This window comes from Neophocaena asiaeorientalis, unplaced genomic scaffold (genome assembly GCF_003031525.2).
Source record: "Neophocaena asiaeorientalis asiaeorientalis breed wild unplaced genomic scaffold, Neophocaena_asiaeorientalis_V1.1 scaffold78, whole genome shotgun sequence".
Taxonomy (NCBI): Eukaryota; Metazoa; Chordata; class Mammalia; order Artiodactyla; family Phocoenidae; genus Neophocaena; species Neophocaena asiaeorientalis.
In genome coordinates, this window is record NW_020175018.1 from 15,833,430 (window position 1) to 15,847,425 (window position 13,996).

Sequence of the window (13,996 nt, forward strand, 5' to 3'; positions counted from 1 at the left end):
CCAGAGCCCAGCCCCCTCCCTTTCAGCTTCCCCCACTTGGCACTGAAGAAGGAGAAGGTCAAAGGGGGGAACGCCCTAAAGGTTGACTAGCCCGACCCTTATATTTTTTCCCCTTTTAATGAGGGAAAGTTAAAAAAAAAAGTAGAAGAGTAGCACGCATCACCCACCTATCCAAAGTTCAGCCTCAGTAATTATCTGCTCATGGCCAATCATGTTTCGTCTACAAGCCCCCCGCCCCCTCCAACTCTCCTGCCTCGCCATCACTGGGCCATCAGGCGGGCGTCTTGCGGGAGAGGGGACGGGGTCTCACAGAGGACGAAAGACTTGTCAGTACTACAGCTGGGAGTAGGAGGCCAGAGTTGAGGCCCTGGCCCAGGCACGCCCTTCGCACTTTTTGCTGTTGCTACGCTCTACCTGTGCTCTCCTTTGTTTATTTTTATTTTTTATTGAAGTATAGTTCATTTACAATGCGGTGTTAGTTTCTGGTGTGTGCTATTATTCAGTATTTTTCTTTAATGGTCTCACTTTTTCGCCTAAGTGCCTTAGTTTAACATAGAAGCTTCTTATCACGCCTGTAAGTGGGGAACAGGCATCAGTGGTCACAGAGAGTAGGTATCACTGAAAATGACGCAGAGAGGATAGTAATAACGTCACTCAGTCTAAGTAGAAACCACTGCCTGCCCACGGCTCTGAACTCAAGGTCTGCTCTCTCTCCGTTGGAAACAGAGCTCGGCGGGGGGTGGAGGGATCTTTGGGACCAACGAGGACGCTCTCAGATCTGCTGCAAACACTTAAAAATCCAGACAGCTCTCTTACAATGTGGTGTACTGTTACCACAATCCCGTCAATCATCAGAGGGCTGGTTTCCTCATACGTGAACCTCCCTGATGTGCACTGTCAGCCAGCTGGCAGTCGGGATGCACCTGCCATCAGCACATGCGCCAACTCACCTTGTCGTCACTTCACACGAGCTCTGAGTACCCATATGTCCTGCACAGGGTCAGCCTACGTACCATTTAAATGCCATGCGACAAAACGTTATTATACACCCAATGTCCTCAATTCGGGATTTTCTTGCAACAAACAAGTGTCTTACAGGACCAAAGAAAGAAAGATACCCGCAAGTCAGTGCAGCCGTGTTATGCTCTGTTACCGGGAGCCCTGGGAAGGGATCGCCTGTCACATGTTAAGACAGTAAGACTTGAGGCAGGAGAGACTGCAACCCCCCTTGGAAGACATGAAAGGAATTTCAGGGCGATGAAAGGCTGGTGTGACTGATTCATGTGTCACACAGGATTATCATTAAAGCGCGTGCCATCGTTTAATTGGCAGCACGCTTTTCTTAGGGGATCACGAAATAGGGGTGCATCTTACAAGTGATGGCATCTTAAATGTGATAAACCCTGGTATTTAATCTAAAATCACCCGCTGTGCGGAAGCGTTCCTGCACTACACCACACTGCCGCTCACGCTACTGCCCCAAACTGGCCCCTGAAAGCACCGCCATCTCCTAGAGAGACCAGTGGTGCTCAGACTCGGGCCCCTATCAGCCACCTGCGGGGCTTGTTAACAACGAGGTTGCCAGACCCACCCCCCCAGAGTCACTGATTCAGCCGGCCCGGGGTGGGGCCTGAGGATTTGTGTTCCTAATAAGCTCCCATGATGCCACAGCTACTGGACCATACTTGGAGTGGCACTGTTTATTGCTTCCCCCATCACTAAACCCCCTTTATCCTGTGGGCCTTTTTAGCCTGGCAGGGGTAGGTGTGGAGGGCCTGGGTGGTACCAGAACCCAGGTGGGAGCCACCCATTCTTCTGGACACCTTGGAAGGCAGCATCTCTCCGGTACTGTTCACCACAAACAGGACACTACTCGTCACCTAGGCTGGGCTTGCGGAAAGCTCTGGGGACTCCCCTGTCCTTCTCAAGACCTTCAGCAGGTCAACACTTCTTCATATAAACAGGTTATGGCTTTAAACGTCAGGGGCGAGGCCCTGAATAAACTCAGCACACTGGGCTGGAATCTGTTCACGGTAATATTTAGGACAAAACGGGACAAACAAGCCAGGCACACCTGTCCCGCCCGCTCACACATGTTCTGGCTGGTAACACAGGAAGAGTCCTTTCCCTTTAGTATATGTATGTGTGAATGGTTTAGTAAAATGAAACATCTGTGCACTTTTTCCCTCAAAAAGAACAATCCATTTTTCAAGCCGCTGAAATGTCTTTGAAATGGAATATTTGCCAACACTTCGCTCTCTCCCGAAAGCAAGAAACAGGGAAATGTGTCCTCAAAAAGAAGTATTTCAGGGCTTCCCTGGTGGCGCAGTGGTTGAGAGTCCGCCTGCCGACGCAGGGGACACGGGTTCGTGCCCCGGTCCGGGAAGATCCCACATGCCGCGGAGCGGCTGGGCCCGTGAGCCATGGCCGCTGAGCCTGCGCTCCGCAACGGGAGAGACCACAACAGTGAGAGGCCCGTGTACCGCAAAAAAAATAAATAAATAAAAGAATTATTTCAAACGCAGACATTACTAAGTTATTTTTCCTTCAAAAGGCCCAGATCTGCTCACATGTTCACGGAACTGAATGTAAAAGGTACTTTAAGAAACTGGAGACAAAGCCTTGTCCTGGGTACAAACGGTTTATTGCTTATAAAAATAAGTTATGGAACAAAACAAAATACTGAGCACGACACAAAGGCTCATTCCAACTATAAAATGACTTAGAACACGGATCCAGGCGGGTCGATGGACTAGTACTGCGAACATATACGGGAGAACATGCTGTCTAACTTCCTTATAGTGAGTCCTAAGACGGTCCCTTTGCCTTCCACACGCCAGCTCAGGTGTACAACAGTCCCATTAACAGAGACAGAGTCTGCTCTTCAAGAAGCTCGGCCTTAGCGCACGACATGCTGTTTTGTGGAAGCGAGCGGGCGGCGGTACTGCTATCCGGGCCGCAAAGACACGTCTGAGCCATCGCTATGACTGAGGGCTTGTCTGGGAAGGTGCTGGATGGGGGTCTGTGGGCCGGCCCGGGGCTGGGGAAGGGTTACTGCCGGCAGGTGTCGTGGAAGGCTTCGAGGGTTCGGAAATCCCTCCACGTCGGGGGAAGGCCATCTTGCAGAAACTTCCCGCAGCGCTGGCACGGGGCCTGGAACAGCTTTATGTAACTTCTTAACCAGGTCTAAAAAGAGAAGTGAGGAGAGAAATGACAGAAATGGGATCCGGGTGCTTCGGATGTCATCCTTCCTGTCAAGCCTAACCATTACCAGGATAGAGAGCCTGAGTTGGCTGTGACCCCCAAGAGGCGCCCTGTGACTTTTCAGCAAACTCTGTGCAGAACCCACAAGGTCACAGCACTGCCGATGCTCAGTCCTGGTGCCCCGGGCCCCTCCCAACTAAGGGGATTTTAAAATAGAAATCCCTACTCTCAGGCAGGCGGCACTCCCGGAGGAGCAGCCGTGAAGCACGGCAGAACCTCACGGCCCGGCGGGGGCATAACCACATTTCCTCTGAGTCCCGAACGTCAGCATCGATCCTCTCCTTGTTCACCACCCAGAGGTGGCCACAGACACGTGCGGAGAGAGGGTGAGTGGAGAATTCCCCACTAAGGTCAACGTGCCTTCCTTCTGATCTGGTTTCAGAGGTCACCACTCGCTGTCACAGCGTGGCCCGACACACCTGGGGGGAGGGCAGGGACAACCTGGTGCCACCGAATAACATAATGAATGGCAAGTACACACCGGAGGGGTTCAGAGTGCAGAGGTCCTTCGGGCATCATACATAAGGGTGAGACTGTCAACTCAATTCTCAAACTCAAGGAGACTCACAACCGTACAAACCCAGGCCCACAGCAACGGGCCAGCGAGTGAGGCGAGCTCCCGCTGTGACGGGGCGTGCGAATCTTGTCATTTAACATCCTCCCGAATCAGGCAAGAGGAAACTGCTCTTTGGAGCGGTCGGCCGAGTGGACGGATACAAACGCTTCTGCTTCAGCACAGCTGCCTTCCTGGTGGCAGACCGTGGCTCACCCACCCTGTCCCCCTTCCAGAGGCTAGGGTTCAAGGTTTTGGCAATAAACATGAGGATGTCAGTGGATCATTCAGTCAAACTATTTATTCTTCCTAAACCCCAAAGTCAGTTACCAAAGGGGAACTGGGCATTACCACATGTCAGGTTAAAGAGCAAGTCTTTCGATCCATCCAAAAAGGAAGTGCCCGCTAGAGATAGCCAACTGAAACAGTTCTCTCTACACGAGAGCGCCTCTGTGCGACGGCTCCGCTGAGCCCCAGGTCTGCTTCTTTAGCCTCCCCAGCGTGTGAGCCCATCAATGAGCCGGGCTGTATTTTCTGAGAAATGAACTACAGGCTCCTAGAAGCTTAACTGCGGCAGCAAACGTGACGAGGTGGATCGGACGTGCGGAACTCCGCCTGGATGTCGGCACTGAGCAGCGCCTGCTGACGGGCCCATTTGCCGAGTATGTTCTCTAACAGGCAGCCTTACTGGCCGGAGTTGACATGGGGCAGCCTTACTGGCCGGAGTTGACATGGGGCAGCCTTACCGGCCGGAGTTGAGATGGGGCAGCCTTACCGGCCGGACTTGAGATGGGAGCGTTAGCGGCAGGGAGAGACGGAGCCTAGCGACGTGAGAGCACGAAGCCCCGTCAGCGTGGCACTGAAACAGCTGGCCACGTCTGCCAGGATACGGTGGGGCCAGTTGTTGGCCCTGCTGAGACGGACTGAAGGGCATGTGATCAATCAATGAATTAGCTCCAGGTGGGAGCCGGGGGCAGAGGGAGTCCTGACGTGCAGGACCGATCTCCAGCACGTGAATATCCTGGTTCAATGTCAAGTCACCGACGGCCGAACAACCAGCTCGAGAAATTCTGAACATTAAACGAGAGCTGGTGGGAGCCGACCCCAGTACACCGGGGGGATGGCTGTTTCTGGGTCACTCCCCATCCTGAGCTCTGACCTGGAAGTCTAAGGAGTAGGGGTCCTGGAGGAACAGTGTCACGGTACCTGCTCAGCGCCAAGCACAGGGCCCAGCACAGATCAGGAGCTCGATAAATACCTACTGATTAAATCAACGTTGGAAACTGTGCTGGAAGGTCACTTCTGAAACCACCATGTGTTCGGCAATGATAGGAAACACCAGCTAATTAAGCAGGACATGGTTTCTCCTAGATCTCTTCCCAGTTGAAAGGAAGTATCATTTCCAAACTGGACCGTCTCCCCCCTGCGAGGCCCTTGCGAGCTAAAGACGGTCCAGCTACCTTCCGAGCTGCCTGTTCTCACTTAAGGAGCCAAGGCTCAAGGATTTGACTCCTTAAGCCACTTACCATGAAGGATCGGACCACGACGTCGGGCATCTGGGGCAGCTGGTAGTGGAGCAGGGCGGTGGTGGCATGGTCCGTCACCTGGGAACCAAGGACAATACCTGGGTTAGAGCTACTCGGAACCAGCACAGAGAAAACAAGATGAAGGCGCTCTTTTTATATGACGTCTCGTGGAGGAAAAGACATCTAATAAAATCTGAAGGTTGAAAATTAGTTAGCAAAGTTGGGGGCAGGGAAGGGAGGGGAGATGCGTTGTAAGCAGACAGGACACAGGTAGTCAGGCCCGGAAGCAAGCGAAGTGTGGAAACTTCCAGCAACTCCAGACAGGCTGCAGCACCTGAGAGAGGCGTGGCCAGACGTCAGCGGAGAGGTAAAGAGATGGCAGATCACAGCCGGCTTTATAAGCCCCGCCACTGCATGAAACACCACCTGGACGCAGAGGCTCGTTTCCAACTGTCCATATTCGACTTCATCTTTACCCGGGAACAGTTTTCCTGCCGGTGTAACGGCTTTCTACTTCCTTTAATTTCCATTCTGGCTCATAATTTGTAGCCATACAGATTCTGTGACTGTGACCCTGATCATTTCTGATGATCTCTCCCTGAGGCCTCACAGATCCTGCTGTTACCTTTCTGAAAAACCGTGTCACTCCCAGTGTGGTCCCCTGTCTGACCAGCTCCCTGAAAGCTGTGGTCTACTGGGCCATACCCACTGACCCATAACTCCCCCAGCAGGGCCAAGGGCATGACTGCTTTAAATTCACTACAGGCATCTGGGGACCAGATAACAACGTGCATTAGGTTTAAGTCCCAGCTGTCTGCTGACCTGATCCAACTACTCGATCCCTCTGGGTCTCAGTGTCCCTCCTGAAAGGCAAAGGGTTCGTCTAAGATCCCCTGTAGTTCTGAAATATGATGACACCATGGATTGCTAAGGCCTGCCATCCATCACCAAATTAACAGATTATTCCTAATTTGATAGTTCATTAGGGGGGGTCTTGCCATTACAAATGTTGTGGTCAAAAAGCAAAACGAAACCCCACCATAACTTTGTGAACAAGAGTGAACACGGTGTGCTGACGGGCTTTGGCAGCAGTTAAGCAAACTGACCAGGTGGAAACCAGCAGGGCTGGTCCAGGTCCCGCACGGGGAGCTGCAAATGATCCAGAAATTAGTCCAGCTGTGTGTCCACACCCAAGGCCAGAGAGGCTACACCCTGAAGAGGATGCAGGCTCCCCAGTTCACCGAACGTCTAAGATGCGATTTCCCCTGGGATAAAATGGCCATGCACGTGAAGTGCTTACCCTCCAGCCGTGCCTCAGGCCTGCCTGCCCCCTCTCTTCTGCTCTCCCCGGCCCCTGGACTGGCCCTCTTTCCTTCTGGACTTTCATGGCCTGCCTGGCGGCTGGTGAACCCCACTGGACAATCAGCTCTGTGCAGGCAGGGATCACGCTCATCCAGTTCATGCTGTGTCCCCAAGGCCTAGAATATCACCTGGCATCTAGCAGGTGCTCAATACATATTACTTAAAAATGGCCACTCATCAAAGGCCGCATACCAGAAACACCTGTACTGGCTTTCTTGCAAATACAGCAACGGTTCACATATCCAACATTGCTGAGAAATTCTTACCCAAATGACTTTCAAGATAAATGGCACTTATTCCTTCAAGTGCAAAGACTGTTTTTATTTTAAGCGTTTTTGACAGACAGCTTTCTAAAATGAGCAATGCTTAAAAAAAAAAAAAACAGTAGAATGATAACTTGGCAAAATGGCAGGTAGTGATTGGTGGGGTGAAATGAACGGCTACAAAATGCAGCAAAGCAAACTGGGCCCCGATGATACCTGCTGAAAGCCTGGTTCTTACCCATCAAGATGCCTTGCTAAAAAAAAAAAAAAAAAAACCCACACAAGTGCCATTTATAGGCTGATAAGACATTCCTTACAAATCACATGTGCCGTTACAGAAAAAGCCAAGTTTCCAGAGAATTCCTTCTCCTGCCCCTACTGTTTATTCTACAAGCCTCTTAGAAGCCCCACCCTGCATACAAGCGCGCAGAGCAGGTGTGCGTGTGTCCGCTGTCCCGCAGCTGCGGCAGTGCTCCTTTCCCAAGATGCAGAGGATCCATCTCCAGTCCCTGGACGAGGCTAGATCCGTCCATTCTGGCACCTCGGGCACCTGGCCTGGGGCCCGATTTCCCAAACACACGGATCGCCCAGAGGCCACGTCCGAGGCTGGGAGGCTTTGTTTGCATGTTTTCTTTTTACAATTTTAAGCACGGATGACCAACGTTTAAAATTCAGAAAATGTCCCCTAACTTGGATCCTCGGCTTCTCAACACATTGGAAGATCTGGGGGCAGTAACAGTGCACCTGCCTGATGGGTTGCTAATGAAGATTAAATCAGTCCAACCATATGATGGGCCCTGTGACTGTGTCCTGGCCCTGCCCACTGGCCCCCACGGATCCAAGTGGCCACCATCAGCGGGAGATAAGGAGGGGCAGTGCCTCTGGGCAGGGCAGGTACCTGCAGTCCGCTCTGTGTGCCCAGTCTCACACCCAGCCCGCTTCCCTTGTGCTACCTGGCTGGCACCTGTGGCCTGTGGATTTTAGGGGCTTTACCCAAACAGCGCCAAGCATCTCTGCCCCTCATCCTCCTGTTCGCTGGGTGCCTGGCGGGGCAAACCTGTGCTCATCTACCCCTCCCTTCCTTAGCTGGCCTCTGGACTTGACCTCTCCTGGCTGCACGGTGCTAAGCCAGCCAAGGCATCATGTTAATTACAGGGGCATCTAAGGCGCTCTTTCAGACCTGTTCCTCCTGTGTTTGTTTTCAGCAATGACCGGCCATCCACTCAGCAGCCTAAGCTGGAAACCTGGGCTTTTCCTCCCACTCGTACTCAAGCAGCCTCTTGCATTACAGCTCATTTATCTGGAATCCCTCTACTTTTTCCCAGTCCACTGTCTAAGCTTCCGCCTCTTCCTGTCGGGATGACCAGAAGAGCCCCAACTGGTTTCCTCTGGCTGTGGCACCCAGAGGGGGTGTTCTGTGGCAAGGGGTCAAGTCTGTGGCTCTGGAGGTGTAAACTCTGGCTCTACCTCTTCCAGCAATGCCACCTTGGGCAAGTTACTCCATCTTTCTTAGCTGCAGTTTTCCCATCTGGAACAGCGTGATAACAACAAACATTACCCATCACCTGGGATAATTGTGAGGATTAAATAAAATAACGTGTGCATGCTGTTCAATAAGTATTAGTGATTATTATTACTAAGCTGTAAATCTAACCATGTCACTTCCCCACTGAAAACCCTTTCAGAGCACGTGAGTGCACTCAGGGTAGAATCCAGAAGCGCAGACGTGCAGGACCTGGTCCCGCCTCCTCTCCCTTCCCCCTCCCACTTCTGAGAACGTTTCAGCTCCGTGTGCTCCACCTCCTCAAAAAAAAATTCCTGAGCGGGTCATGTCTCTTTACTCAGACCTTGTCTTTCATAGCATTCCTCACAACTGAGCTTGTATAATTTTTTTTTTTTTTTTTGCAGTTTGGGTTTAGTGTCAGTTTCCCTAACTTGGCTGTGAACTCTGAGAGGCGAGACACCATGTCTGCCTAGTGCCTGACACAGAGGTTTTCGAGTCGTGTGTTGACTGAACGGATGATCCCTTCTGTCTCTGAGACGTCCAGGGAGACTGGCTCATGTGAGGTTTGGGGACGGAGACAAGGGCCTTAGCGGGGTGGAGAGTGGGAGACAGGAGCTAAGGACGCTGGACCCTGGTCTACCCTTACTCTGCTGGGAATCTTGACCTTCCATCTGCTGGGAGTTGCTGGGGTTCACTGGCCGGTTCTTCCCTCCTTCCTGGCACGGGGGAACTTTCTGGTCTCTCCTGGAGTTGGGCCACGGGGCTAGTTCTGACCGAAGCATCAGGAAGCGGAAGGGGTGTGTGCTACTTCCACAGGAGATGGTGAAGAGCAGATGTGGACCCTCCAAAACCCCCCCTCCCCCTGCAGTGCTGGGAGCCACACCCTCAGACGGTACATCTGCAGGGCGGCAGAGCTTCCGTGAAGTCGGGCCCCCGAGTGATTGCGTGGAACCCAGCCCTCCGACAGCTCGGGATGGGGGTATGGTGGGAGCAAGAAATAAACGTTTACTGTTTGAACAAGAAAAACTAGGAGGTCTGTTTGTTACAGTAGCCTTCTCTCTCCTCTTCAGACCGAAATACTGTACCCTCCTTGGATTATTCATTTCCCGTCTAAAAGATGAGCCATGGCCTTTGCCAGGTCCACGGGTCCCGTAAGTGGCGGCACACACAAGTCCAAGCTGCGACCTAGGAAGCCTCCAGAATTGGGGCCGAGTGAAATGTGGTTCACGGACCAGTAGCAGCAGCATCACCTAAGAACGTGCTGGAAATGTGAGTTCTTGGGCCCCAGTGTAGACCTGGAATCGGAATCTCTGGGTTGGGGCCCAGAAATCAAGCCGGCCTCTCCAGCTATTCTCAGCGATGCTAAAATGCAGAAAGATGCAACTGTTACTTGGCACCCAGGTCCCCTGGGGATCCTGCTACCGTAGGTGTGGGGTGGAGCTGAGACCGGGCACTTCCAACAGACCCCAGGCCTGCCCCTGCTGCGGAGGAGGGGCCACGGGCCGCTCAGGGGGCTGAGGATTCTGGGCCCTACAGGGAAAAGGCACTTCATTCTGGGGCACGACACAAAGCACTACAAACCCAAAGGAGAGCTTGTCTTTTTCATGAGTCACAATGAACCATACTACCCAAATTTCATAATGGTGCTGTGGAAGGAGGGGCTGGGCGTGGTAGTGGTGAAGTATTTTCACAGCGGGTGGCGGTGGATTGGTAGGGTTTTCCTTCCTTCTGAAAGGTGCTCCTTCAGGACTGCGGGATAATTTTATTAACCTATGGGAGCCACATTAATGAGAGCTTATGATGTCTGTGTCCCGCTCATTCAATCCCCACAGTAGCTGAGGCGGGTGCTCCCCTGGGTCCATTTTAGAGACGAGGAAATGGGGACTTACAGAGCTTGGGAAGATGCCCCGGGCCACACAGCTGGCGAGCGGCAATGGGTACGTGGGCCCAGACCCCGCAGGCCCAAGCCTACACCGCCTCCCTCCTAAGACACCCTGGCCAGCTCTCCGGTTTGCTGATACAGGCGCACGTCCCAGGGGCCCCGGTGCCATCTGCCCACCACCTCCCAGCCCCAAAGTCTAAGGCAAGCCAGAGGCCCACTGCCAGGTGCAGGTTAGACCTGCAAATGTGGCTGCTGGGTAACAGGCTTCTCAAGAGCAGAAAAAACAGAATTAGCTAGAAAACGTCCTTCTCCAGAAACGGCTGGAGTCACGCACCAAAGCTCTGTTTTGGCATCTGGCTCCCAGGCAGGGCACGGAATCAGTTTGTACATGACTGGGCGGGCAACCTGGCCAAATTCAGCCTCTGTCTTCAAAAGGCCCAGTATGTTCTCTTAATTGCCAAATGGTGGCAGCTTTTTCTAGTGCCGACATGATCGTTTAGTTTCTTCAACTTCCCATCGCCAATTACAGAAATATTTTAATAGAAGGAAACAAAGCTAATTTGCTCTTACGTTTTCCCTCCCTCCCTCCCAAACTTCCCCCGACTGGTTTTCAGGTTCCCGTGGCTGAACTCCAAAGCAGCAGGTAAGACATGGTTGTCAGATGTTGGAGAAATTCACCTGCAATGATCTTCCTTTTTGTCAAAGCATTCCACCTTCAATATTTTTTTGTTTCCCGCTTTTCAACAACAAAGTTGTTTTTTTTTTGCTCAGCATCCAAGATGTGGGAAAAAACAGGCCTGGGGCAACAACAAAAAATTGCTATTAACTAATTTAAATCGACTCTGGACCAGTCTGGCCTCGGTTCGGGTCCCATTGTGATGCTGAGCTAATGAGATTCCCCTGGGAGATGAAAGCCTCCCTGTCTGGCAGCTGAGGCCACAGAAGGGCACTAATGCTCCCGAGAAAGGGAGGCCATTCATCCACCAGTGAGTGCTGGTTTGAAAAGAGCTCCGAAAAGATCAAAGCAGATGGCGAACCCAAGGAAAGAGGGAGGAGAAGACATGAAAGTTAACAATCAGCCAGGGAGACAGGGGATGCGGCAAAGAGGAGTGGGGTGGGGGGGAGAGGCCGGGGCCGGAGACTGTGCTGAAACCAGCAAGGGCGGGAAGGGGGCACGCACAGAAAAACAGGGCGACTCCAAGGAGTACGCAGACACTGGGGACTTCGCCAAGAAATGTCCCGTTTCATCTCAAGGCAAAGAAAAACTGCAGATGCTCTGGCTTCGTCTGGGGTGGGCACCTCCTCCCCCTCAACCCCGTCCCAAGGCTGGACTGCAGGTGATTTATTTACTTAAAGGAGGGTGGCATTTCTATTGCTGCCAACACACCCACTTTGCTTTATGAAACTTACTTTCAGTTTTCTCCTCCACCAACCAGGGCTTACTGAAATTCCCTCTCCTCCAGGCTCAAAGAGGCAGAGAAAGAAGGTCTTCCAGCACCCAAACTGATGGGGAACCCAGCTCGGAAAGGGAGAAAGGAATCTTTCAAGAGACCTTGGAACAGCTGCCGGTCAACACACTTAAGAAGACTCCAGTCAAAACACGTCCCCAAAACTCCTCCACCATACTGTGTGCAAAGAGCTTCTGACGCCTAGAAGGTCCTTCGGAGGTCAGGAGTTATTTTAGCTGAACCCTAATGCAACCGCCTGCGCTAATGGCAGGTTTCCAAGTCGACGTCTACTGAGCACCAGCTCTGAGCGAGGGCTGGTCTACACCACGCGGCCCAGTGAGGAGCCTGGGCTTTGGGGCCAGACTGCAGGAATTTGCAGTCACTTAAGAGCCGGGTGACCTTGGACAACGATTAAATGGGTCAGTGCAGGGAAAGTGCTTGAACAGTGCTTGACAAATGGCAAACACCCACCAAATGGGAGTCATCCTATCTTTTCCTCACCATCCCCACAACCTTGTGATGGCACTACAAATGGAAGACAACTTCCACTCCAAGTGAGGGAGCAAAGTCACAGGGAGGTTAAGTGACCTGCCCAAGCCGAGCAGCAGAGCAGGGCCCTAGGCCTTCGGGGGACAGAGGCTGTGGGAGTGTGTGGGAAGGTGGCACATGAGGCCATCTCCTCCCTACTAGGGAACGGACCGCAAGACTCTTAGGGTAGAGGTGGGACTCAGTCCCAAGTCCGTTCGCTTACACCTCAGCTCTTACCACGTACACAGCTGTCCCTCTGCCTCACTACCAAAAGCTTCTGCCATCTTACTCAACCACCTACCCTGAACCCATCCCGACGCAGGACCCTCAAGAAGATCTCAAGACTGAGTGAGTCTCCCTGCCTCGCAGAATGACAGGAGGAAACGGGCAAATGAAAGCCGGCAGTGTTAAGTCAGGTGGGCAGGCATACTACTCAAGGCAAATCAAAAGTACAGCCTAAGGGGGTGGGGTGTGCTAAGAAAAGGGGGAAATCCCGCTGTTGTAGTGATGGCTTTGGCATACAGAGCCCACTCTTCTTCCCACCTGGGCCCTCCTTGAGCTGTGAGGGCAAAGAGAACGGCTTCAAGTCCAGCAAGACTATTTTCTGCTGAAGGTCAGCCCCTCAGAGCCTGGGTTTTATGGCGGCCAGACAGACTCTGTTCCTTATCCACAAGGGAAGAACAAAGGACAGAGTGATGGTACACAGAAAGGATCAGTGAGACGCAGGGATGGGACCAAAACTCTCCTAATATATTATCACCCCCCAGCAGTTTCCTCTTTTAAAAAGCAACAATGTGTTGTATTTCTTGGTGGCCCAGGGACTGTCCTCGGGGATTCCTGAGTCCACTAGGGTTGTAGGCATCGTCCTGACTCTGTGCGGGCTTCCAGGCTGGAGGGGAGAGCTTGCAGTGCAGCAGAGGTGAGGCGTACAGACTCTGGAGGTGGGCTGCCGGGCACCCCCCCGCCCCAGCTTCTGGAAGGCTGTCTAGGCTGGGGGCCAGGACCTGTGCTGTTAAAAAGTTCCCCCGGGGGATCCTGATGTCAGCAGTGTTGGGGAACCACAGGTGAACGGGCCGCTGCAGGTCTCTGCCCACTTCCCACCACCAGGGGGCAGGACTGCAGCCACACAGCGCGGGGTGGGAGCTGAGCCTGGACACTGGCTCCAGCAGCTAGGTGGCGCTCTTCCCAATGCAACGGACTAACGGCACTGAGTACATTATCTTACCTGCCAGCACGCAGCCCACGAAGCCCAAGCCCTCCCTGGCTGAGCGAGGAGAGCTGGGGCCTCTGCCTATTAAAAGTATGTCCCGCAAGGTTAATAAATAGGAAAAGTTAAGCACAAGTGTTTAGAAGTTGCTTATTTAAAAGAGAAGTCTGGTAGAGACCCAGATCTGGCTCTCCTCCAGTCAATACCTGCTTCCACATACTATGAAGACGAGCTTCTCTCTGGCCTGTATTAATGTGAACAAAAGGGAAAGAAGACCTGGAGCCGTCGGGAGGCCGGGGTACAGTCCTGGGTTCACCACCAATTATCTGGGTGACCCTGGCCGCATCACTCCCCGCGCTGGCCCTTGGTAAAACAGCACCGGGCTGCGATCATTGGGCGCCTCAAGGTCTAGGTTTTCAGTGGACACCACTGCAGGGCCTGCCTGCACGCCCCCCCCCC

At 52.8% G+C, this 13,996-nt stretch overlaps 1 protein-coding gene across 1 annotated transcript in view; it reads right to left on the reverse strand.

The window, feature by feature from the left end:
* Window positions 1-2,625: 2,625 nt before the first annotated feature.
* MED27 (mediator complex subunit 27) overlaps window positions 2,626-13,996 on the reverse strand; it is a 200,030-nt gene continuing 188,659 nt past the window's right edge. The window contains exons 7-8 of the mRNA XM_024762566.1: window positions 5,344-5,421; window positions 2,626-3,186 (exon numbers count right to left, since the gene is read on the reverse strand). Of these exons, the coding sequence (XP_024618334.1) occupies window positions 3,052-3,186; window positions 5,344-5,421 (213 nt within the window). The 3' untranslated portion in view covers window positions 2,626-3,051. The remainder of the gene's footprint in view (window positions 3,187-5,343; window positions 5,422-13,996) is intronic.